Source organism: Schistocerca americana, chromosome 1 (assembly GCF_021461395.2).
Source record: "Schistocerca americana isolate TAMUIC-IGC-003095 chromosome 1, iqSchAmer2.1, whole genome shotgun sequence".
Taxonomy (NCBI): domain Eukaryota; kingdom Metazoa; phylum Arthropoda; class Insecta; order Orthoptera; family Acrididae; genus Schistocerca; species Schistocerca americana.
In genome coordinates this window covers 1,075,338,223-1,075,365,729 of record NC_060119.1, presented here as the reverse complement: position 1 = coordinate 1,075,365,729, position 27,507 = coordinate 1,075,338,223, and the positions used below count along the sequence as shown (strand labels likewise).

Below are 27,507 nucleotides of genomic sequence, written 5' to 3'. Positions count from 1 at the left end.
GTATTGCGAGGGTTAATCTAAACTGTACAGAAATTTCCTAGAACCTATGTCACCTAAATTTTTTTCCGTTAACCAATTTGTGGTAACAATCAGCATGTTTTCATTAATTTCTGAATAAGGTTCTGACCTGCAAAATTCTATATAATTAGAGAATACTGAAGAAAAATTAAATTTTGAAGGAGTGAAAAGTGAGAGATTGGTCAAGAACATAGGCCTACATCGGCCTTAGAAAGACACTGGCTAAGATAATGAAAGGATTCTGATATGACATAAACTTTTGGTTCATACTCTTGAAAAGAAATAGATGTTGTCTAGGTTATTCTGTATCAATTCAGAAGTAATCCAGTAACATAATTAGAACTCTCTCTTTCTCTCTCTCTCTCTCTCTCTCTCTCTCTCTCTCTCTCTCTCTCTTTCTCGTATGCAAAAGTTTGACCTAATCTACATAATGTTTAAATATTACCGTGTGGTGAAGCTTCCAAACATAATAGTTGAGTGAGTGTAGGCAAACCACGCAGAAATACAAGCTCATGGCTGTGAGATAGATGTAAGCTGTTTAGAAGTTGTAAGGCTTCCATGGCTTAACTGGGATACCTGCATACGTTTTACTGAATGTAGTGGCGAGCTCACTTTTCTCTTTAATCCAGCAAAGATGCCACTGGTGCTTAAAAAGAGAAGAGCAAAATTTCATATCAAGGGTAAAAAGTGTAATTAAAGTATTAATTTATGTACTGAATGTAGTTTTCACCCTGTATGGTATTAGAAGTCTATTGTAAATTTCAGAAAACTGTGTGAAAGTAATGTATTAACGAAGTTGTTTTTTAAACAAAAAATAAAAAAGGCTGTCTGTACAGTTAGTTGGTGTATTTCTGTCACAACCTTTTGTTTAAGAATATCCAACATTTCCAAAAATAGTTTCAGGTAAACTGGAACCAGCTTAAGAATAGTGTAGTATTTTTATTTCTGCTGCATATCAACTTCCTCTGTACCCCATGTGTCCAAGCATATAGCAAGAATTCATTACCACATATCCTTGTAGCACTTCTTCTTGGTATGTTTGCTTTCAAGACCAGATTGGCCTTTGGAATACACAGCATGTTATTTGACTGTACTTGTCAAGAATATATTACTTATCTTGGTGCATTTGATACATGGGATGACCTAGATGCGACAGTAAATCATCATGAAATAGCAATTTTCATTCCATGCCCAGTACATGCTATTACTATGTCATTTGCAGTGGATACTTTGCCACAAAGTGAATGTATTTCTTCTGGAACAGATCTTAAGCTGCACATAAGCCTTTCTCTGACTATCTGTTATTCTGCAAAATGATTTGAAGGAACATAATCATGGACTTTGGAAGAAAGTTGGGGGTGGGGGAGGAGGAGGAGGGGTTGGCAGCAGCAGAGTGAGACTTCATGTTGCCCTTCCAGATGTTCTGAGGTAGATAGAATGGCTGTGAAAGCCAGAGATTCTTTTTGTGCCCTAATCTAGCGCATTGATTCAGTAGGTCTCGTTCCCCAGAAGTGAATCATTTCAGTATGCATTGTAGAGCCAAAATGATTGTAGCACACAGTTCACCAAGTAAAAGAAAACTATAAGATTACCTGCTCCCATCCATATACAGTTTCGGATTATTCATAAAGTGAGTGAGCTGAGAATGGGAAATGTTATCTATTCTTTGGTAAGTATTTCAGTGATGATAAATAGAGAAAATGGATGGTGTTTTGGTTTTCATTATGAGTGTTGCCACCATTTGTCTTTATGTACACAAATTTGACAAAAAATCATATACTTTCATTTTGTTAGATTGATTACAAAATGAAGTATGAGGGTAATGTTGGTATTTCAATGGTTCGTAGAGTTTGGCCAGTTGAATAATAGTCTTGAGAGTTACAGAGAAATGTTGCATTATAATTACATGAAATTATTTTGTTATATTAACACCAAGAATTTTATTAAAAGTAATTGTTGTAAGTGATGATTAACGTGCTGAAGTTTAACTTTCTGTCAATAAGATTTTAAACCAAAGAGAGACAGTAATAAGCTCAAAAAGAAGTAATGTATTTGCATGAACAGTGGGCTCTTGTTTTTTTAGGAGAAGTACAAGCCAATGATGCAGGGTAGTGATTTCATCCATCTTTGTTTTGAAGCTGCTCAGATGATTATTTTACAGCCTCTTTAATGTACTTGGGCGAATTTTGTCAACTATATATGACTACTGCAGCTGTCTTTCTTACCTTAAAATGATGACAAGCTAATTTTTGATAATCATTTGCAGAAGAGAGTGTAGCATCTGGACTGGAATCAGATATAGAAGACAATGATTCTGATTTGGACACTAAGAAAATACCAATACTTCCAACATCTCTATCAGCATATGACACGTCGATTGACAAAAATCTGCCTGATACAGTAACATTATTGACAACACCTGCTGGCGCCAAAGTATATCTGATTGGCACTGCACACTTCAGTGTGGAAAGTCAGGAAGATGTCTCGAAGGTAAACTACATCTTCTGTGAAATTCAATCTCTCTTTTTTTCTGTCCTTGTCATGATTATCAGAATACGTTACAGTTACACATTTCACTGTTAATTTGTTTTAATTTTTGGCTAATAAGGATTTGTTTATACTGTAGATAATAAGAGCTGTGCAGCCCCACATCGTTCTAGTGGAATTATGTAGAGCACGTGTCAATATTTTACAGTTGGATGAGAAGACTATTTTAGAAGAAGCTAAAAATATAAATTTTGGTAAGATATTCTTTTCCGCAGTATGCAGGACTTTACTATTACTGTGGAAAACACTTTCCAAAAATTACTCTTATTCTTTTTTTCCCTTCATAAATTAATACACTCACCCTAGATTAAATGCTTTTCGTCTTTCTTCTTTAAAACTGGGGGTGGTGATCTAAATATTCTCTGTAATTGTGATGCCAGAATCCATCTGCAACCATTTACGCACAGAAGTAACTGACAAATAAAAGTAAGTATCAGATGTGCAGAATTTTCTGCATTTACAGTTTTAAAAGTGTATAAAGTTGACACATTGTGTACACACCTCCAATTGTGAATCATAGTGGGGCAGTATCTCACTGTTCTGGAAGGGTGTTCACATGTTTGCAAAGCTTTCCCAGTGCTTTAAAAGTAGTTTTTGTGCCTTAAAATATTTATGAAGTTGGCACAATTCAAATTCTGCTTCTACTTATACTGAGATTGTTAAATTGCCTGCTGTACCATCTAGAGATTGTTAAATTGCTTGCTGTACCATCTTTGAAAGTGAAGGTAATTGTTCTTAAAGACAAATGTAACATTGCTTTTCTTTTCTTTTAGAGATTGTTAAATTGCTTGCTGTACCATCTTTGAAAGTGAAGGTAATTGTTCTTAAAGACAAATGTAATATTGCTTTTCTTTTCTTTTTCTTGTTTTTATGCTTAAGTACATGCAACTATATAAAATTTCTTTGAATTGTTTTTCTTCTTTGTCCAAACATCATAATTAAACAGTGGAAAATCCAGGATGGAATGTAACAGTATTATGAAACAGATAGTTGCTACTCACCACATAGTGGAGATGCTGAGTCGGAGTTATAGAAACAACAAAAAGGCTGTCAAGAGTGAGCTTTCAGCCAACAAGGTCTATGTTGAAAATAGACAACAAAACACACACACACACACACACACACACACACACACACACACACTGGCAGCCAGCTGATGCCAAAACTGCCTTCTGGCAGTCAGTCAGTCAGAAGGCACTCTGGCTTCAGAAGGCACTCTGGCTTCAGCTGCCACAGATTGTGGTCAGGTGTGTGTGTGTGTGTGTGTGTGTGTGTGTGTGTGTGTGTGTGTGTGTGTGTGTATTATCAACAAAGGCCTTGTTGGCTGAAAGCTCACTTCCAACAGTCTTTTTGTTGTGCCTATCTGCAACTCAGCATCTCTACTATATGGTGAGTAGCAACTATCCTTTTCGAGATATAAATGCTATTGTTTTTAATGTACACAATGACATGAAGTGTTTAGTGAAATCATGTGGTTATAAACACAAATTATTGACTGTAATAAATACTCACAAGGAGGGGATTAAAACAATTTTAAAATAGTTCGACCCGTCTTCTTTCAAAGAAGGAAGGAAAAAAATGTTACTGGATAGAAGATAAATGACTTAGTCCAACAAATTGTTTTGCAACAACCAGAAAAGGCACTGTTATAGGGTTTCCTCATGTAATAACTGTTTGAAAGGCTCTCGGGTATAATGTTGTATGCTGTTGTGGAAACTACACAGTTTTTCAGCAAATAAGTAGTTCATCATCTTCAGGTCCTCTAATGAATAGGCAGATTATACACTGCTTGCACATTTTGACTGGGCCCCTCTGATTGGTGGAAGGTGACTGTATTCATGGTGCTCCAATATATTTGCGCTCTTTGCCAACCATAGCTGTGTAACAGTGTTGTGTGCCATTACAATAAGTAGCCATTGTGAACATAGTGTTGTTCTGTGTGCATTGTTGTGTATAGTGATTGCTAATATTATTTACAAAAATGATCAAACTTCTGCGTCACTTCTGCAATGCATCAGTCCATTACATGTTCATTTCTTTTCTAAGCTATGAGCTGGCTGCTCTGGGAAAAGGAAACTTGGCTTGTCTCAGTAGCCATTGGACTACGAGCTGATAGCAACCTTCTGCTCCCAGAATCCTCCACTAAGGGGCCAAGTAAAAGTGTGCAATCAGTATTACTTCAGTTGAAAAGTGCAGGAAGAGGAGAGAGGCTGTAAGATCATCATGTAAAATGTGATGTTAACTTCCAGAACCCTCTTCTGCAGAAACAGATTAGAAATCACATTGTGATATCAGACTGCTGTCAGTGGTTCCTGTGAAATCCAGTTCTTGTCGATTAAATAATTCACCATACATATTTTGACCACTTCTGTAACCCCCCTGCGGGTCCGGGTGTTAGAATAGGCCTGAAGTATTCCTGCCTGTCGTAAGAGGCGACTAAAAGGAGTCTCACACTTTTTGCCCTATGAGTTCAGGTCCCATTCTATGGTTTGACCTGTCACTTACCAAATTCTACAGAAGTGCGGGCCATATGAGGAAGGATGCCTTACATGGAGCACGATTGCCCTTAGATTCGATCTCCTGAATCTCTTGTCGTGGCTTTGCATCTCCACCTGCGATTCAACTATTTGGGTGAGGACACTTTCCGGGGTATGTCATCATCCATTGTCTCCTGTCCTCTTTCGCCTTCATGACAATATTGGATTTCTCTGCACCCAATATGTAGCACAGTAGCCAGTCTGTTGTGATGGGGCCTTCATGTACCCATTTGATGGTAGCCCCCTGACAACATGTGGATCTCACTGCTGATGCCTGAGCTGTAAACCACCCACATACTGCCTGTCTTCCTGGGGCATCAGGACTCCCGGCAATGGCCATCATGCCAGTTGGCCTTTGCTGTCGCTGGGTGGCACCCGTGGGGAGAGCCCCTGGTTGGAGTGGGTGGCATCAGGGCGGATGACCCACAATGAAGCAGACTAAGTCATCTCTTGCTGTTGACTGTATGGCACCAGCAACCTCTAAGACGGACAAGATAGAATACAATGCTGATAGGTATGACCCTAAATCGTTTCCCTCCCTCCCTACGCCATGAGAGGAATGTAGAGCTACAGAATGGAGAGAGCCATATTCGCCTTGGTTTTTAGTCTGTAGCAGAACCGACGGGGACTCTTTTCTACCGACGAAGCTTCAGTTTTTCGTTGAATGCCTTTAGGATATGTTTGGAGGAGTGACAGCACTGTCCAAGATGCGAAACGGCGCTTTCTTGATTCAGACAGCATCCCCACTCCCCATAAAAACTTCAACATGGTCCAGGGGATTATTTTCCATAGTGACCTCCTCTTGCAGTCTGACGATGAGCTCCGTGCCAATTTAGAATGACGGTGTGTTCATTTCATCCGGTGCATTTACAGGGGACCTAAAGACAACAGGTTTGCTACCGATGCCTTCATCTTGGCCTTTGAGGGTATTCATTGCCTGAAAAGGTCAAGGTGATGGCTTACCGCTGTGACGTTAAACCATAATCCCTCCCCCAATGTGGTGCTTTAAGCGCTGCAAGTTCGGGCACATATCTTCCCGCTGCACTTCCAGCACCACATGTAGAGACTGCAGATGTCCACTGCACCCAGATACTGCATGTGCGCCACCTCCCACTCACATCAACTGTGGAGAACACCACTCCCCTTGCTCGCCCGACTGCCCAGTTCTCCAAAAGGAGCGGAAAATTATGGAATACAAGACCCTGGACCGGTTGACTTACACAGAGGCTAAACATAAATTCAAAAGATTACACCCCATTCAATTGATGTCGGCATATGCTTCAGCTTCATCACCATCGCCGTCCCAAGTGCCAGTGGTTCCTCACTCTATGCTACGAATAGTGGCCCGTCTGGGCCACCAGAATACATCCACCCCCTTGGTGGTAGGGGGCAAATCTTCCTCCGATGCTCCCAAAGCACCTACTTCAGGAGCAATTCCCCACTCCCCCCCCCCCCCCCCCCCCCCCAAAAAAAAAAAAAAAATGCAGGGGACATTGGTTCCCTCCCCCCTACCGGAGAAGCAACAGCCTCCTCCTGCTCCTGTTGTGAGGAAAGGGTCCCTTGGGGCCCTCTCTTCCAAGGTCTCTACTAATGCCATGGTGGACACTTGCCAGTTGGCTCAAGGAGCCAAAAGCTGCTGGACGAAGAGCTTCACTGTCTTGCTTCATGCCTGAAGCTGCTTCAGAGAAATATTCCCAGCAAGCCCCTAAAGAGAAGCAAGAGAGCAAGCAAACTAAGAAGAAGTCTGCTAAGAAACAGGACCCTCTGCTGGCCCCAACACCACCACTCCCTATCAATTCTGCATCTGAGGATGCAGTAGAGATATTAGCGTCCCCTGTGGACCTGGATCTCACTGATGCCTCATCCACCGTAGAAATGGCTACAAATACTCAGTTGGAGGCAGTAGGTGACCCTGAGGCATAACCTGCTTCCTTGCACGCTTCATGCCTTCCCACCCTCATGATAACGTCGTCCTCCAGTGCAATTGCTGTGCTTTTTTCCACCACCTGGCTGAGCTACGGCAACTACTAAGCTTCACACCTGCTTTTTGCATTGCCCTCCAGGAAACATGGTTCTCGGCAATGTGGAACCCTGTCCTCCGCGGCTATAAGGGATACTACAGGAACCTGTAGCAACTATAATTGAGTGTTAGGTGGAGTTTGCGTCTATGTCCTGAACTCAGTATGCAGCAAACATGTGCCCCTTCAAACCCCTCTTGAAGCTGTGGCTGTCAGGACAAGGACGATGCAGGAAATAACTGTCTGCAATGTACATCTTCCTCCAGATGGTGTACTACCGCTGAATGCATTGGCTGCACTGATTGCTCAAGACCCTAGACCTTTCCCACTTTTGGGAGATGTTAACACTCATAACCCCTTGTGAAGTGGTGCAGTTCTTACTGGCCGAGGCAGAGATGTCAAAAATTTACTGTCACAACTCGACCTCTGCCTTTTAAATACTGGGGCTGCCACACATTTCAGTGTGGCACATAGCACGTATTCGGCCATTGATGGCTCGGTTTGCAGTCCTGGTCTTTTTCCATCTATCCACTGGAGAACACATGATTCCCTGTGTGGTAGTGACCACTTCCCCATCTTCCTGTCACTGCCCTGGTGTCAAGCCCACAGGTGCCTGCCCAGGTGGGCTTTAAACAAGTCGGATGGGAAACTTTCACCTCTGCTGTCACCATTGAATCTCCTGCACATGGTAACATCAATGTGGTGGTTGAGCAGGTAACTACAGCGATTGTTTATATGGCGGAAAACGTGATCCCTCATTCTTAAGGGTGCCCCCGGCGAAAGACAGTCCCTTGGTGGTCGCCGGAAGTTGCCATAGCAATTAAGGAGCGTCGGCGAGCTCTACAGCGGCATAAGCGGCACCCTTCCCTGGAGCACATCATAGCCTTTAACGGCTCCATGCCTGCATTCGCCAACTTATCAAACAACGGAAGCAGGAGTGCTGGGAGAGATACGTCTCAACCATCGGGTGCCATACGTCACCTCCCCAAGTCTGGGCAAAGATCAAACGCCTTCTCAGGTACCAGACCCCAACAGGTGTTCTTGATGTTACCGTAAATGGCGTGTTATCTACCGATACAAATGCGATTGCCGCGCACTTTGCTTGAGCCTCTGCATCAGACAATTACCCCCAGCCTTTTGCACTCTCAGACTGCGGCTGGAAGGGAACATCCTCTCGTTCACTACACGCCACAGTGAATCCTATAATGCCCCACTTACAGAGTGGGAGCTCCTCAGTGCCCTTGCACATTGCCCCGACACAGCTCCTGGGCCTGATTGGATCCACAGCCAGATTATTAAGCATCTCTCACCTGACTTCAAGTGACATCTCGTCATCTTCAACACTATTTGGTGCAATGGCGTCTTTCCATCGCAATGGTGGGAGAGCACCATCATTCCGGTGCTCAAACCCAGTAAAAACCCACTTGATGTGGATAGCTATCGGCCCATCAGCCTCACCAACGTTCTTTGTAAGCTGCTGGAATGTATGATATGTCATCGGTTGGGTTGGGTACTGTAGTCACATGGCCTACTGGTTTCATGTCAGGGTGGCTTCCGCCAGGGTCGCTCTACCACTGATAATCTTGTGTCCCTCGAGTCTACCATTCAAACATCATATCCTTGCCACATTGTATGAGCGTGGTCTTCGGGGCCTGCACCCGATGTCTCTCCAAAATAAATGTCGCTCCGTATTTTCCGTGTCCAAGTTGGTGTCTCCCATAGTTCCATCCATATCCAGGAGAATGGAGTCCCGCAGGGCTCTGTATTGAGAGTCTCTCTATTTTTAGTGGCCATTAATGGTCTAGCAGCAGCTGTAGGGCCCTCTGTTCACCTTCTCTGTATGCAGATGACTTCTGCATTTTGTACTGCTGCTCAAGTACTGGCGTTGCTGAGTGTCACCTACAAGGAGCCACCCACACTTTGCAGTCATGGGCTCTAGCCCACGGCCTCCAGTTTTCAGCCGCAAAGTCGTGTGTCATGCACTTCTGTCTGCATCGTACCGTTCATCCGGACCCAGAACATTACCTTCATGACAATCCCCTCACTGTAGTGGAGACTATCGATTCTTAGGACTGGTTTTTGACACTCAATTGACTTGGCTTCCTCATCTTCGTCAGCTTAAGCAGAAGTGCTGGCAGCACTTCAATGCCCTCCGCCACCTGAGCAACACCAATTGGGGTGCATATCGCTCTATGCTGCTGTGGCTCTACAGAGAACTTGTCCAATTCCGAAATGACATTGGTAGTGTGGTTTATGGTTTGGGATTGCCCTCAGCATTGCGTTTACTCCACCCTCTGCACCACTGCGGGGTTTTACTAGTGACAGGAGCTTTTAGGACAAGTCTGGTGACCAGCGTACTGGTGGATGTTGTGGTACCTCCATTGCAGATCAGATGTGCACAACTGCTCGCCAGCTATGCAGCACACATTCATAGTTCTCCTGAACATCCAAATTACCGTCTCCTTTTCCGCCCACGGCAGTCCATCTCCCGCATCGGCAGCCCAGGTCATGGCTAACAATTGCGGTTCGCGTGCGGTCCCTTCTCTCCTAACTAGAGTCCTTCCCTTTACCACCTCTGCTTGCAGTCCGTTCATGTACGCCTCCATGGTGTACACCTCAGCCTAAGCTTCGTCTGCACCTTTCACATAGCCCTAAAAACTCCATTAACCCTGCAGCACTCCGTTGTCTCTTCATTTCTATTCTTGACGTGTTCTGTTGCTCTGAAGTGGTTTACACCAACGGCTCGATGGCTGATGGTCACGTTGACTTTGCCTACGTTCATGGCGGCCATATTGAACAGCATTCCTTACCCGATGGCTTTAGTGTATTCACTGCAGCACTGGTGGCCATTTCTCATGCACAGTATATCTGTTCATGCCCTGGGGAGTCTTTTCTTTTATGTACTGACTCCTTGAGCAGCCTGAAAGCTCTCGACGAGTGCTACCCTTCTCATCCTTTGGTAGCGTCCACCCACGCCCTGGAACGGTCCAGTAATTCAGTGGTGTTCATCTCGTCCTTTGGTCATGTCTTAATCCCAGGAAATGAACTTGCTGACAGGCTGGCCAAACAGGCTACATGGAAACCACTTCTGGAGATGGGCATCGCCGCAACTGACCTACGTTCGTTATTACGCCGCAAGGTTTTTCAGCTTTGGGAGACGGAATGGCAAAATCTCAGTACGCACAACAAACTGCGAGTCATTAAGGGAACCACGAATGTGTGGAAGTCCTTGATGAGGGCCTCTCGCATGGACTCCATGGTTCTCTGCCGGCTCCACATTGGCCATGCCTACCTCCTGCGCTGTGAAGATCCATCTCAGTGTCGGTGCAGTGCCCGGTTGACAGTGGGCCATATTCTTCTACTCTGTCCTTCTTTGGCTGCCCTGTGACTTCATCTTCGGTTGCCGGACTCGTTATCATTGATTTTAACAAACAGCACCTCATCGGCTGATTTGGTTTTACATTTCATCCGTGAGGGTGGGTTTTATCATTCGATCTGAGTTTTAGCGCATGTCATTTGTTCGTCTGTGTCCTTCACCCTAGTGCTTTTAGGGTGGAGGTTTTAATGTGTTGCTGGGAGAATGGCTCTTCCTTTTTATTATCATGGTTCGGCTAGTCACTGTAATTTGCTTCCTTGTTTTATTCTCTTCTCACTGTTCCTTGCATCTCTCTATTTGTTTGTTCCTTTTAGTGTTTGTTGCCTTTCCTTCATTTTTGTGGTCTTTCCTTTCTTTCCGTTTTGTGTTATATCTCATCTGTTTTATTCTCACAATTGTGGCATTGTTTTATTAGGAACAAGGGACCAATGACCTCGTATTTTGGTCCCTTTCCCCCTCTTTTAAACCAACCACCAACCGTCTCTTAAAAAGATGTTGAGAGCATTTTTATCAGCTTTTTTAAATAGATGTACTTTGTGTTTCTTTTTGATGGTTGTGGGTGTTATGGTTTTCTGCCTAGCAGCAACTGCCTTGTGGTTGCTAATCCCTGTATTCGTCATGATACTCCCTGTTTTTCCAGGATTATTTGTTGCTAAGAGGTGAAGTATGCTTTCGCAAGCATTTTCGCTTCGAGTAGGCTTATGAACTAATTGATCAAAATAATTTTCTGAGAAAGCATTCACTACAATTTCGGATGACGTTTTATGCCTGCCGCTGGCTTTAAACGTATAATTTTTCCAGCATATCGAGGATAGATTGAAGTCGCCAACGACTATAATTGTATGAGTGGGGTTCCTATTTGAAATGAGACTCAAGTTTTCTTTGAACTGTTCAGCAACTATATCTTCTGAGTCGGGGGATCGGTAAAATGATCCAATTAATAGTTTATTCCGATTGTCAAGTACAACCTCTACCCATACTATTTCGCAGGAACTATCTACTTTAATTTCACTACAAGGCAAACTACTTCTGACAGCAATAAATACTCCACCACGAACTGTCTTTAACCTATCCTTTCCGAACACTATTAGATTGTTTGAAAAACTTTCAGGGGAACTTATTTCCGGCTTTAGCCGGCTTTCTGTTCCTATAACTATTTGAGCTTCAGTGCTTTCAATTAGGGCTTGGAGCTTGGGTTCTTTCCCAACACAGCTACAACAATTTACAACTACAATACCGATCGTTTCTACAACTACTTTACTGTGCTTTACCTGCCCCCTTGTAGACGGATGCCCTTTCTGTGGTTTGCTGAAACCCTCTAACCTAAAAAACCGCCCAGTCCCTTCCACACAGCCCCCGCTACCCATGTAGCCGCTTCCTGCATTTAGTGGAAGCGAACCTGGAAACCCACCACCCAATGGTGCAAGTCAAGGAATCTGCAGCCTACACGGTCACACAACCACCTGAGCCTCTGATTCAGACCCTTCACTTGGCTCTGCACCAAAGGACCACAGTCGGTTCTGTCGACAATGCTGCAGATGGTGAGCTCCACCTTAATCTCGGAAGCAAGACTGGCAGTCTTTACCATTTCCACTAGCCACCCGAAACCAGAGAAGAACTCCGATCCAAAGTGACACACGTCATTGGTACCAACATGGGCTATCACCTGCAGTTGGCTGCACCCTGTACTCTTCATGGCATCCAAAAGCACCCTTTCCATATCCAGAATGACTTCCCCCCGTGTGCGCACGAAGTCCACACTGGCTTCCTTGCCCTCCTTGCCAGCCATGTTCCTAAGGGGCTCCATTACGCACCTAACATTGGAGCTCCCAACTACCAGCAAACCCACCCTTTGTGAATGCCCAGACCTTGCGGGCTGAGAAGCTTCCTCTGGAACAGGGTGGACAACTGCATCTGTCTCAGAGACTTCGTCAGTCACAGATAATGCCCGAAACCTGTTCATCAACCAAACCGGGGAGGCCCTACGATCAGACCCATGAAAAGTCTTTCGCTGCCTGCCAGACTTCGGAATGATCTCCCACACGGCCACGGGTGAGGGGTCAACCTCAGTACAGGCAGTACCCGGGGCAGACACAGCAGTGGATCGATTGGGGGACACATGGATAATGCTCGACACCTCTGGCATCCCTGCATCCGACCCCCCACAGTGATGCCCCTTAGCAACAGCCTCAAGCTGTCTGATGGAAGCCAACACTGCCTGTTGCTGTGAGTGAAGGGTCACCAACTCAGCTCGCATCTGTACACAGCAATCACAGTGCCTATCTATTTCTGAACATACTCTTGTTTGAAACTCATAAAGATATGTAATAAACAAACGGTGTACTTGCCTTATTAGCAGCAGGAACTCATGGTGCTCTCTCACTGACGGGCTAACCGACACTCTTCGTCTGACTGCAAGCGACATCTCCTCATGATCTTCAACCAGATCTAGTGCAGTGGCATCTTTCCATCACACTGGTGGGAGAGCACCATCATACCAGTGCTCAAACCCAGCAAAAACCCACTCCATATGGATAGCTATTGGCCCATCAGCCTCACCAACATTCTTTGTAAGCTGCTGGAACGTATGATGTGTCAGCGGTTGGGTTGGGTCCTGGAGTCGTGGCCTACTGGCTCCGTGCCAGGGCGGCTTCTGCCTGGGTCTCTCTGTCACTGATAATCTTGTGTCCCTCAAGTCTGCCATCCAAAGGAAAAAATACTGCCAGTATGTATTCTGGTGATATGGAGGCTTTAGTATGAAAACCATTCAAAAATGAATGCTATTTTGTCAGAAACGGACATTTTGAGCCTGTTGCTGTGTACAAAATATATGTTGACTCTTACACAGAAGATTACAGCAACCAGCCACTTTTTACAAAGCTGTTTATTTATTTATTTAAACAGCGCCATTACTAGTTTCGAACAGAGGGGCTCATCACCAGACGGCTAGTTCACGTTTTACATTAGATTTTGCCTTTTGTTTCCCCAACTGATGAAATTTCCTCAGGGTGGTGGTGCCCTACAACCGAAACAAGATGTGAGACAACGTCTTTTTAACTGTATTTGTGCCTCACAACAATTTTAAGTGACGTAAACAAATTATTATTATTATTATTATTATTTCTTCTTTCTCGTCTCAGACGTTATGTCTGGTCGAAAATGGAAAGTGACGCGGACCTTGATCAAGCGTGACTTCCTTTTAACTGTTCGGTATATGTTATATTGCATTTAGGAACTATCGGGTAGTTGAACATGTATCAGTAATTACAGATTTCTGTAGTTGTATATATACGTTTGGATGTAGCTGTATTGTGTTGATGTACTGGTGGATATTGTGTCATATGACTCCTGTAGTTGATAGTATAATTGGTATAATGTCAACTTTATCCTGATGCCACATGTCCTTGACTTCCTCAGCCAGTTGGATGTATTTTTCAATTTTTTCTCCTGTTTTCTTCTGTATATTTGTTGTATTAGGTATGGATATTTCGATTAGTTGTGTTGATTTCTTCTTTTTATTGGTGAGTATGATGTCAGGTTTGTTATGTGGTGTTGTTTTATCTGTTATAATGATTCTGTTCCAGTATAATTTGTATTCATCATTTTCCAGTACATTTTGTGGTGCATACTTGTATGTGGGAACATGTTTTATTAGTTTATGTTGTATGGCAAGTTGTTGATGTCTTATTTTTCCTACATTGTCGTGTCTTCTGGGGTATTCTGTATTTGCTAGTATTGTACATCCACTTGTTATGTGATCTACTGTTTCTATTTGTTGTTTGCAAAGTCTGCATTTATCTGTTGTGGTATTGGGATCTTTAATAATATGCTTTCTGTAACATCTGGTGTTTATTGTTTGATCCTGTATTGCAATCATGAATCCTTCCCTCTCACTGTATATATTGCCTTTTGTTAGCCATGTGTTGGCTAACAAAAGATGTGTTAGATGATATGGGTGCTTGCCATGTAGTGTTTTCTTTTTCCAATTTACTTTCTTTGTATCTGTTGATGTTATGTGATCTAAAGGGTTGTAGAAGTGGTTATGAAATTGCAATGGTGTAGCCGATGTATTTATATGATTGATTGCTTTGTGTATTTTGCTAGTTTCTGCTCGTTCTAGAAAGAATTTTCTTAAGGGGCTCCGGAACGCCCTATACTTGCAATGTTAAAATAACGCTTATAAATTACATCTTTCCTCACAAAGTATTTGAGGTAGGAAGTTGAACTTTTTACAGATTATTTATTGGAATATGGGCTACAACTTAACACAGGGATTTTACAAAATTTTAGTTCAGCTATTAAAGATGATTTTTTTTTTTTCAATTGTAATGAAAATTCACAACATTTTTTTGCAATTTTTTATTTATATATTCAAAAATATACAGTTTTTTGGAAAAAGGCTGTGTTAAATTATGCAGAAGATACTGTGTAACATTTACTGAAAGTTTGAAACAAATATGTTTGGAAGATCCTTAGAAAACATGTAATTAGTATGAGAAAATAAGTTTTGGGAATCGAGCGACAAAGATTGGATTAACTTTTTAGTGCATTCCAGGTCCATAGGATGGATTATCTTCATCCTCTGCAAACTCCTCCTCCAGCTTCCTCTTGTTCCTCCTCCTGTTTACTCTTGCTTGTATTTCTAGACTCTTTACAGCCCTGTCTGCAGCTCGAAGGCGTTCCTTGTCTAAAGCAAGCATCGCTCGTTGTTGTGTTCGTAGATTTTGCTACCATTTGCTTCAGTTGCAGTTACTGCAACACTGTTCCAAAAGGTGGTCATGTATGAACACTTATCGCATTTCAGTTGTATTTCACTAGCAAGTCCTATGTGCTTTATTATGGAGAGTTCCAGACCAACTTCACTACAATGAATACATCTTACACAGTTTGAAAAAATTTCTTTGGGAACCGACATATCAAATATTTCATTCACATCCGATTCGCCCATAAAACATTCATAGTTTTCACTCATTGAACCAAGCTTCTTCTGTGAAGTATTTTCTTTCCCACTTTGACTGCTATGGGCAGGTGTACTTGAGAGGTTAGGTTCACTCACTTGGTTATCGTCTTTATTGTTTACAGCAATAACACATACCTTTGGCTTTCCAACATTTCTCCTTTTCTTAAAAGCCTTCAGAGGATTTCTAATAACTTTACTTTTACTCATTATTATACTTCAACAAAACAGAGACTCAAGAAACAGAATTAATTACGAATATTTTCGAGATAACGACAGAGTAAATAAACATGAAACAATCAACAATCACACCAGCGATATATATTGAACCATCACAGGTTAGCCACAACACATACTTTATCTCACATCACTAAAATTTACCTGATGAACACGGACGTTAATAATAACACCATTTGACAGCAGTTTAACAGCGCCACAGTGGGTCACGCCCATGTAGAACACATTTCAAAAAAAATTTACAAATAGTTGTAGTCTTCGGAATTGAATAAATTATATATCTATTAAAAGATAATAGTCTGCAGATTCAGAAAACACAAAAAAGTAAAAATTGAACTTTTCATGATTTTGAGCCTTTCCAGAGCCCCTTAAATTGTCTACCTGTCCATAATGTAGGTTTTTTTATGTCGATAAATCCCCTTCCTCCTTCCTTTCTGCTTAATGTGAATCTTTCTGTTGCTGAATGTGTGTGATGTATTCTATATTTGTGGCATTGTGATCGTGTAAGTGTATTGAGTGCTTCTAGGTCTGTGTTACTCCATTTCACTATTCCAAATGAGTAGGTCAATATTGGTATAGCATAAGTATTTGTAGCTTTTGTCTTGTTCCTTGCTGTCAATTCTGTTTTCAGTATTTTTGTTAGTCTTTGTCTATATTTTTCTTTTAGTTCTACTTTAATATTTGTATTGTCTATTCTTATTTTTTGTCTGTATCCTAGATATTTATAGGCATCTGTTTTTTCCATCGCTTCTATGCAGTCGCTGTGGTTATCCAATATGTAATCTTCTTGTTTAGTGTGTGTTCCCTTGACTATACTATTTTTCTTACATTTGACTGTTCCAAAAGCCATATTTATATCATTGCTGAATACTTCTGTTATCTTTAGTAATTGGTTGAGTTGTTGATTTGTTGCTGCCAGTAGTTTTAGATATATAGCAAATGTGTGATATTGTATCCATAATTTGTATTGTTTAGCATGTTGGATAGTGGGTTCAGAGCAAGGCAGAACCAGAAAGGACTTAATGAGGCCCCTTGGTATATTCCACGCTTAATCTGTATTGGCTGTGATGTGATATTATTTGAATTTGTTTGGATATGAAGTGTGGTTTTCCAATTTTTCATTGCTATGTTTAGGAACTGTATCAATTTAGGATCTACTTTGTATATTTCCAATACTTGTAGTAACCATGAATGGGGTACACTATCAAAAGCTTTTTGGTAATCAATGTATGCGTAGTGTAGTGAACTTTGTTTAGCTTTAGCTTGATATGTCACTTCTGCATCTATTATCAGTTGCTCTTTACATTCTCATGCTCCTTTGCAGCAGCCTTTTTGTTCTTCATTTATAATTTTGTTCTGTGTTGTATGTGTCATTAATTTCTGTGTAATGACTGAAGTTAATATTGTTGGTAGGCATGGTATGGGGCGATATTTAGCTGGGTTTACTGTGTCTGCTTGATCTTTAGGTTTCAGATAGGTTATTCCATGTGTAAGTGTATCAGGGAATGTGTATGGGTCTGCAATGTAACTGTTAAATAATTTAGTTAGATGTGAATGTGTTAGGTGAACTTCTTTAGCCAGAAATTTGCTATTTTATCTTTTCCAGGGGCTTTCCAATTGTGGGTAGAATTAATTGCTGGGGTGACTTCATGTTGCAAAATTACCACTTCAGGCATTTGTGGTATCATCTTGTATGTGTCTGTTTCTGCTTGTATCCACCGTGCACGTCTGTTATGTTGTACCGGGTTTGACCATATGTTGCTCCAGAAGTGTTCCATGTCTGTTATGTTTGGTGGATTGTCTATTTTAATGTGTGTGTTATCTATTGTCTGGTAAAATCTCTTTTGGTTTGTGTTGAATGTTTGGTTTTGTTTCCTTCTATTTTCACTTTTTTGGTATCTTCTAAGTCGTTTGGCCAATGCTTGTAATTTCTGATTCTTTTCATCTAATTGCTCTATCGCTTCTTGTTGTGAGATTTTACCTAACCTTTTTCGTTTTTTGTCTGATATTTCATTTCTTATAAATTGTGTTAGCTGTCCGATGTCTTTTCTCAGTTTTTCTATTCTGATCTGTAGCCTGTGTTGCCATGCTGGTTTTGTGGGTTTCTTGTGTGTGTTGGTTGGTTCTGATCTCTGCCTAGTGTGTATATTTAGTGTAATGAGTGCTCCTATATAAACCAGTAATTGTAACTCTTCCATAGTTGTATTTTCATTTATTTTGTTGTGTATGATTGTGTTGATATTTGTTATTGTTGTTTCGACTTGTGGGTTATTTGGTGGTCTATGCAAGAATGGTCTAATGTGTCTTTGTATTCTATATACGTCAGCTGAAATTTTTCTTCTATATCTAACATGTGTGTCACTTCGTGTTCTATTTGTGCTTGTTCTGGTGGCTGTCTTAAGATTTCGTTTTCCTCTGATTGTTTAATTGATGCGTGTTGTTCTTGGTTTGTTTGCTCTGGGATGTTTGAGTCCATTACTGTATTTTCTTCTTCTGACTGTACATTATTTTGTTCCAGTATTTGTTGTGCTTGTTGTTTGATGTTTCCTAATTCTGACTGGGGTATCCTGTTATTTTTGATTATTACACGGATATGATCAGCTAGTCTTTGTTCTGTTAAAAATTTTAATTCTGGGTATCTGGTAATAAATGTTGTGTATACTTGTGATCTGTATCCAGTTGTGTTGGTTCCTAAGTTTGTTGCCTGGTAATAACAGAACATGAGGTGTCGGTTAACTTCATCTGACCATCTCATCCTCTGTCTTTGTTTTCCTTCTAGGGTGGTTGCAGGAATCATGTCCTGCAAAACACCTCTATTTGGATTTAAATCATTTTCTGTGTGGCTAGCAGTGTCGTTATCATTGTGGACGGGCATAGGGTTCAAGCGTTGTCCCCGACCATGACAGCGCTTGTCTGAGGCTTCATTAGTTCTGTCCTGAACCAACTAATCACACTAAAAGTGGGGTTAGCCCTATTAGTGGTTTGTTCTTTTCGTCGCCTTTTACGACTGGCAGAACATACCGGAGGCCTACTCTTTTCCCGGGCCTCCACGGGGATTATTATTATTATTATTATTATTATTATTATTATTGTTATTATTATTATCATTAAAGGGAAGATGTTTTGGTTACTTACGATGAAGAATCTGTGCCGTTATGTTCCAGTGCAGGCTGCTTATCATCTTGCAGCAGTGAAAACTGTATAATGCAATTTTTTGTGTATAAATATGCAGATAATGTAATGCACCACTCACACACTAAGAGGTTTCATCACATGGAGGTATGTATAGAAAGATGGTGATAATACAACCATAACAATGCCAAAACTTCCACTCTCAGGGTTATTTCATTATGTACGTGTATGTGACAGTAGAAATTTACAAATTGCTAATGTTACATTACATATTATTTACATTGAAAGATAACTGCTTAAAATTAAGATAAACAAATAAAGCAGTCAGTTATAAAGTGTTAGTGTAGTGATATTATGTAAATATTAGGGTATACATTGGAACAAAAGTAAATGATAATGGCAAGATGCACGTAAATAATAATTACAACTGTGAACATATTATGGCAGACATTGGGAGCACAGTAAATGGGTTGGAATGGATGTACATATATAAATATTTCTATGGTGGACATTTTATGTTTTTCTTTCTTCTTTATTTTAATTGGAAAGCAGGTGAATGAAATTTTGAAGAAAGTTTGCATTGGCAACTCAGTTTGTTCATTGAAGAGATTTCGTGGTGATTTGCTTTTATGTACATATATTTCAATTTCCTCAACCAAATTCATAAGGCTATCTGTCTTAATATGGTGTAATACTTTTACATGGCAGTTGTGTGCATGGCAAATATGGATTTTGAAATGTTGTTCTAATATATGGCATCAAAGTTTGGTACAAGTATGATTCAAGGAGCATATAAAAGCAAATTACCACAAAATCTCGTCAGTGAACAAACTGAGTTAGCCAGTGCAGCCTTTCTTCAAAATTTCATTCAATGCAGTATCCACTGTTTTAATATTTATATACGCACATCCACCCCAACTCATTTGCTGTACTTTCAATGTATGCCATAATATGTCCATAGTTGTAATATTTATGTACACCTGGCCCTTATCATGTACTTTTGTTCCAATGTATACCATAATATTTGCGTAATATCACTGCACTAATATTTTATAACTGACTGCTTTATTTGTTTGTCTTAATTTTGAGCAGTTCTGTTTCAATTTAAATAGTAAGTAATGTAACTTTAGCAATTTGTAAATTCCTAGTACTGTCATATACACGTACATAATGAAATATCTCTGAGAGTGGAGATCTTTGGCATTGTTAGGGTTGTAAAATTGCCATCTTTGTATACATACCTCCATGTGATGACACTTCTTGGTGTGTGAGTGGTGCTTTACCTTATGTGCATATTTATACACAAAAAATGCATTAAACTGTAAAAAAGTGCATTTTATAGTTTTCAATGCTGCAAGATGATAAGCAGCCTACACTGGCCACACAGTGGCGTGGATTCTTCATCATAAGTAACTGAAACATCTTCCCTTTAATGAATAATAATTTGTTTGCATTACTTAAAATCGCTGTGAGGCACAAATACGGTTAAAAAGACTTTGCCTCACATCTTGTTTTGCTTGTGGAGCACCACCACCACCCCAAGGATATTTCATCAGGTGGGGAAACAAAAGATGAAATCTAATGTAAAATGTGAACTAGCCGTCTGAAGATGAACCAGTCGGTTAGAAACTGGTAAATGCACTGTTTAAATAAATAAACAGCATTGTAAGAAGTGTCTGGTTACTGTAATCTTCTATGTAAGAGTTAACCTGTACATTAAAAAACTGACGTTTGCTCTCCAAGCAGTAGAGATATGATATTAAAGAGAGACACAATAATAAACAAATTGATCAGGGCATGCATAGAATTAGTGTATGTGACTAAGACCATGATGAAAATGATGTGTTGGTGGATTAGACACACAGCCAAGTAATTGTATTGTAATAGACCAAGGACATAATGTGCTGAATTCCAAGAGGTACAAAAGAAGTGCAGTTGATGTCAAATGTATAATATGGCCTGATGGATGTCATCAGAAGCTCCACTAGACAGTTTATGAATACTGTTGTTATACTTGGGGTAGTTGCAACAATTTTGAAATTGTAGTGTAATGCAAGAAAGATCTGAAAACCCACCAAGTAGTGGGGTGTGCTCCATTGGCAGTTGATCATGAACAAAAGTGAAAGTAACTTATTGTGTATAAGTGTGCAGAGAGATCTATTATTGTTTGATTACACTAGTAATGATCAATCACTGGGAACAGTCACAACCTTAAAATATCTGGGAACTGCCTTTCTGATCATTTTTATGTATGATAATCACTTAAAATTAATTGTGTGCAAGATACATGGGTGATTGAAATACGTTGGAAGAATACTAAGAAAATGTAATTAGTATACAAGCAAGGCAGCTTACAAAACCCTAGTTTTACAGATTCTTTAATACATTTTGCCACTGCAGTATCTTTACCAGTTAGTTATGATTCAAATGTATTTCATCACATATTAGGTACTCATTGCAAATGTATCACAGGCATGTCTGTAAAAAAATCTAGTGGCAAATAGTAAAAGAGAGGTGTTGCCTATCACACTAATGAAATTCAGAGAATGCATATTTCAAGAAGAAGAGTTGAGCAACATACTACTTACCTCACAAGTAGGTCATAAAATGGCCACGATAATAAAATTAGACATATTGATCTCTTATAAAATATCTTTGCACAATTCATAAATGAAGCAGTAATGGTAGGCTGAATAACATTGGTACCCAATGTACTTGTTGTCACATACTGTAAAGTGCCTTGTAAAAACTGCTCATATGTAATAAGCATTGGAATGAGAAGTTGTGAGTACAATGTTTAAATCAACAAAAAATAAAAGAACTATACTTGGACGGTAGAGGGTGCCAGCTGCTGAAACAAACAGTTGTAACAGGCTCCAAAACACCCAAATTTAATGCTACAGATGGATCATTAGCTTTTAGTATTCCTTATTTGTGGACAGTATGGAAGGAGAAGTGACTCTGAACATTGTAGAAACAGTGGCAGCTAGCAATGCAAAGGTAGCATTAGGCCTTAACAGCTGAGATGTAATTTCCAGCTTACTAATGACAGTGAAACTTTGATATTCTGTAGGTCAAATACAATAACCAAGTGCAAAGTAAATAATAAGTTGCACTGGGAAATGCTTTATAAGTGCACAAAGGTAAGGAAAATGCATATGAAAGGAAATTCTGTAAAAAATAAAATAAAAATAAAAAAAGGTCAGGCCCTGAAGACCAAGCGATAGTTGACCAATTGCCATCTCATCCTCAGTCATTCATCATCAGATGCAGTTTGGAGGTGCTGTATAGGGTCCAGTCCTCCCACCAAGGAAATATCCCTGGCAGCACCGAGAATTAAATCCATGGTCCCTTGCAAGAGTGTGTGAGTGTCTGTTGTATTGACCACACAGCTATGGAGGTGGACACAAGAAGTAAGAAACTGCTGTATGTATCCTTAGTGGATAAGCAGAGCAAAAGTGTGGGTTCAATTCGAGGAAGTTTTCGAGGATGTGAGGATGTTGCTGTTGTTGTGGTCTTCAGTCCTGAGACTGGTTTGATGCAGCTCTCCATGTTACTCTATCCTGTGCAAGCTTCTTTATCTGCCAGTACCTACTGCAGCCTACATCCTTCTGAATCTGCATAGTGTATTCATCTCTTGGTCTCCCTCTACGATTTTTACCCTCCAAGCTGCCCTACAGTACTAAATTGGTGATCCCTTGATGCCTCAGAACATGTCCTACCAACCAATCCCTTCTAATCAAGTTGTGCCACAAACTCCTCTTCTCACCAATTCTATTCAATACCCCCTCATTAGTTATGTGATCTACCCATCTAATCTTCAGCATTCTTCTGTAGCACCACATTTCGAAAGCTTCTATTCTCTTCTTGTCTAAACTATTTATCGTCCATGTTTCACTTCCATACATAGCTACACTCCATACAAATACTTTCAGAAACGACTTCCTGACACTTAAATCTATACTCGATGTTAACAAATTTCTCTTCTTCAGAAACGCTTTCCTTGCCATTGCCAGCCTACATTTTATATTCTCTCTACTTCGACCATCATTGGTTATTTTGCTCCCCAAGTAGCAAAACTCCTTTACTACTTTAAGTGTCTCATTTCCTAATCTAATTCCCTCAGCATCACCTGACTTAATTCGACTACATTCCATTATCCTTGTTTTGCTTTTGTTGTTGTTCATCTTATACCCTCCTTTCAAGACACTGTCCATTCATTTCAACTGCTCTTCCAAGTCCTTTGCTGTCTCTGACAGAATTACATTGTCATCGGCGAACCTCAAAGTTTTTATTTCTTCTCCATGGATTTTAATACCTACTCCAAACTTTTCTTTTGTTTCCTTTACTGCTTGCTCAATATACAGATTGAATAGCATCAGGGAGAGGCTACAATCCTTTCTCACTCCCTTCCCAACCACTGCTTCCCTTTCATGTCCCTCGACTCTTATAACTGCCATCTGGTTTCCGTACAAATTGTAAATAGCCTTTTGCTCCCTGTATTTTACCCCTGCCACCTCCAGAATTTGAAAGAAAGTCAACATTGTCAAAAGCTTTCTCTAAGTCTACAAATGCTAGAAACATAGGTTTGCCTTTCCTTAATCTATTGTCTAAGATAAGTCGTAGGGTCAGTATTGCCTCACGTGTTCCAACATTTCTATGGAATCCAAACTGATCTTCCCCAAGGTCAGCTTCTACCAGTTTTTCCATTCGTCTGTAACGAATTCGTGTTAGTATTTTGCAGCTGTGACTTATTAAATTGATAGTTCAGTAATTTTCACATCTGTCAACACCTGCTTTCTTTGGGATTGGAATTATTATGTTGTTCTTGAAGTCTGAGGGAATTTCGCCTGTCTCATACACCTTGCTCACCAGATGGTAGAGTTTTGTCAGGACTTGCTCTCCCAAGGCTGTCAGTATTTCTAATGGAATGTTGTCTACTCCCGGGGCCTTGTTTCGACTTGGGTCTTTCAGTGCTCTGTCAAACTCTTCACGCAGTATCATATCTCCCATTTCATCTTCATCTACATCTTCTTCCATTTCCGTAATATTGTCCTCAAGAACATCGGCCCTGGATAGACCCTCTATATACTCCTTCCACCTTTCTGCTTTCCCTTCTTTGCTTAGAACTGGGTTTCCATCCGAGCTCTTGATATTCATGCAAGTGGTTCTCTTTTCTCCAAAGGTCTCTTTAATTTTCCAGTAGGCAGTATCTATCTTACCCCTCGTGAGATAAGCCTCTACATCCTTACATGTGAGTATATGCAACACCAAGCAAACTATTAGTAATAACTTGTATTAAGAGAAATAAACAGATTACATAACTTCTGATATGTTGAGCGAAGGAAAGTGCAGGATACAATGTTCATAGATAATTTGTTCTTCTCTGCTGGCTAGCTGGTGTACGTCTGCTGTATGGCTCGTCGTCTTCTCTGCAGGAAGACTAGGTGCTCTTCTTCTATTGGCTGCCTCGTGGCAGGGCGCCCTCGTGGCGGCCCGCAGCAACTTTGCTGCCAACCTGCGTTTCGTCTCGTGGTGGGCGTAGTATCGCAGCTATCGATACTGCAGAAACAATAATAAATATGTTCATTCTATCTTCCTCAGCACTTTTAAAAATTTTCCCATAAAGGCTGGCATCTGAACACATTAGTGCTCTTTTTAACATGTAAATCATCTCTCACTCTCACAAGGTCCCCTAACTGTAACTTGCTCACACTCATTAGTCCATCACTGTAGGTCGCTCATACCCATTACCCCACTTGCCCATATTTACTCACTCACTCAGCCCAATTAATTGTCATTATCTCTTTGTGCCTCTTTAACTGTCACTGTGTCCTGTCTCACATCCACAATCTGCTTCATTGTGTGCTTCTGCTACTTCCCGCTCTCACTGTCACTGTCTCCCTCTTGGTGCTAATATCTCATTCATTTCCTTCTCGCTGCTGCTGTCTCTTCTCACTGTCCCTATCTCTCTCTTCCTCATTGTTGTTGTACAAGATTCTCATTATTGCTTCCACTTTCTCTTTACTCCTCTGCCACTGGAACTCTCCTTCAATCTTTTCGTGTCACTGTTCTGGCTCTGTGTTCCACTGCTGCTGTGTCCCCCCCCCCCCCCCCCATTTGCTCCCCCCCCCCCCTCTCTCTCTCTCTCTCTCTCTCTCTCTCTCTCTCTCTCTCTCTCATCCACTGTTATTGTCTCCTTCACTATTACCACAATTACTGTCTACCGTCTGCCAGTATTTATTACTTTTCTGTCCTCTTCTCTCTCAGAATAAAAAAGTGCAAATATGTTCACATGCCATAATTTTTGGGAAAATTTTCAGAGGTGAACAGGAGCATATTCGCCTTTCTTGTGCTCCAATAGGAGAATTTTTCTGCTGGTTCCCTTCTTTTCCCCTCTGCAGTAGGGCATGTCACTTATATGAAAGGGAATTTATGGGTCAATAAAATTTTGATAGTTTACATATGTGAAATTGAAACAATGTAGAAAATTTTCTACATTGTTTGAGATCTTAATCGTCGGAGTATACTGTATTTTATGGACTATAAGATGCTACAGACTACACGATGCGCCTTAATTACTAAGCATATTTTTGTTTTTTTAAACAACACTTTTATAATGGATTGCAAAACCAGACTAGATAAAAAAATTATTAGTTTATAAAACGGAAGTGACCTATAAATTCCCTGAAAATCATCATCTGAACTTTCTCCTCCTCCTCCTCCTCTTCCTCCTCCTCCTCCTCCTCTTCGTCATGATCATATATAAGATGGTCTTCACTGCCACCAAGAATGTTACTTATACTGCACTTCTTGAAAGATTTAAAAATAACATCTTCTCTCCCTCTGACACAGTTGTTTGATTGTAGGTCGTTGTAAAGCTCCCTTTAGCATGAATTCATTTTGGGTTTCAGCCATTGTCTGCTTGTTCCATTTCTCTCTCATATACACTTTCAGTGGTTTATTTATTGAGACATCAAGAGGTTGCAATTGTGGAGTAAGTCTTCCTGAAATAACAGTAAACCCTGTATTTTCCTGTCTCAGTTTCTCTTTCACAGAATTTTTCAAATGACTACTAAACTGTTCTGGCTCAAGAACAGAGCTCTTCTTCAATAAAGCACCTTTTTTTCTCTCTCACACTCTGTTAATCCATAATTTCATACCAGTTTTGTCTATCCAGCCCTTGTCATGTACATGAATACCACCCCCTAACAGTGTTTCAGAAGATTTTGGCCTAGTTTTGTGCTTAAAAATGATCATTGGATTAAGTTTAGTACTGTCAGCACAACCTGAAAGGACAACAGTGTAGTACATTTCTTTGTGTCCACTTCTTTTTACAGTTAAAATTTTAGCACCTTTCGTGCCAACGGTTCTGTTACTCGGCACATCAAATGTCGGGGTAGTTTTGTCCATATTCACTATTAGGCTTAGTTCCACACTGGTTTTCTTTTGTTGTTGAATAATAAAGCAATGGATTTTCTTATAATCATTTATTCAAAATGACGGTCGCAATCGCGTTATATATTTTGCCGCCAACCGGTTTCAACTCGCGATGGGGTCATCTTCAGGGCATAGTTACCAACCGTGCACAGGCAGGGTGACGACTCCAGTGAGCGACCAAATGGTGTAAATTGCCCTGAAGATGACCCCATCGCGGGTTGAAACCAGTTGGCGGCAAAATAAAGAATGCGATTGTGACTGTCATTTTGGGTAATTGATTATAAGTAAGCTGTTATCTCCACACAACTATGTTGTCTAAAAATTAATGGATTTTCTTTTCATAGTCTTTTGGCATTTTCTGAGATAATTTGGTTTTGGTTTGCATGTCAAGTCCATGACATATCATAAACCTGCAGCACTAGCTTACGAGTGTGTAATTGACATTTTTGTGTTAATTCCAATGCCAATTTGATGGTGTCTGTGGATCCATTTCAATACATCTTCTTCTAGATTCAGCCATTTTGCATTCAGTCCTCTATTTGCACATTTAGTCTCCCCCCACCCCCCACCCCTCTCTTTCTCTAGCCCACCAATCACGAAGATTTTTGCTGATGGTGGACGGCCGAAATGTCACTCAGCTGTTCTGTTTCCCATGTTCTTTTGTGTATGCTATTACTTTAGATTTATAGCTCGCATCATAAAAATACCCTTTGATTTTTTCCCATTTAGAAACTAGCTACTAACAAAAATATTGTACTGTTGCTGACAACACAAATCACTTTCGGTTCAAATTCACTGGCACCGTAGACTGCAATAACGCATCATAGGGTAAACAGTGTTCTGGATTTGTGATCGCAGGAAGGAGGGAGACAGTGTTAGCAAGCTTGTGAATCCCTGCAGCTCTTGTTCATCAGGTCGGTGCACTGCAGCTCCCAATTGGATCCAACATGCCTGATAAAGAGAGGTTTCCCGTGGGAGCGAATATATGGCCATTTTTAAGACTGGTAGGAATTTTAAATCAAGCATTGGACATTTTCATATTAATTTTGATTATAAGACACACCTGAATTTTGGAGGCAATTTTTCAAAGAAAAAAGTGCGTCTTATAGTCTTTAAAATACGGTATCATAAAAATGTCAACCATTTTCTGTACACAGCTGTTTCAGAATACGAGGCTCAGTTTTGGTACCCAAAACGTGTTTTTGGGGTATTTCTCAGTAGTAGATAATATTTTTGAAAACTAGA

General features: G+C 40.6%; 1 protein-coding gene across 3 annotated transcripts in view; it reads left to right on the top strand.

Moving 5' to 3' along the window:
* Positions 1–27,507, top strand: part of LOC124617482 (traB domain-containing protein) — a 116,196-nt gene that overhangs the window by 41,289 nt on the left and 47,400 nt on the right. For 2 of the 3 annotated variants that reach the window (XM_047145266.1, XM_047145267.1), the window contains exons 2-3: positions 2,285–2,508; positions 2,645–2,759. In XM_047145266.1, coding sequence (XP_047001222.1) covers positions 2,285–2,508; positions 2,645–2,759 — 339 coding nt within the window. Of the gene's footprint in view, positions 1–565; positions 699–2,284; positions 2,509–2,644; positions 2,760–27,507 lie in introns of those variants that run through there. The other variant, XM_047145268.1, reaches the window with a different exon arrangement.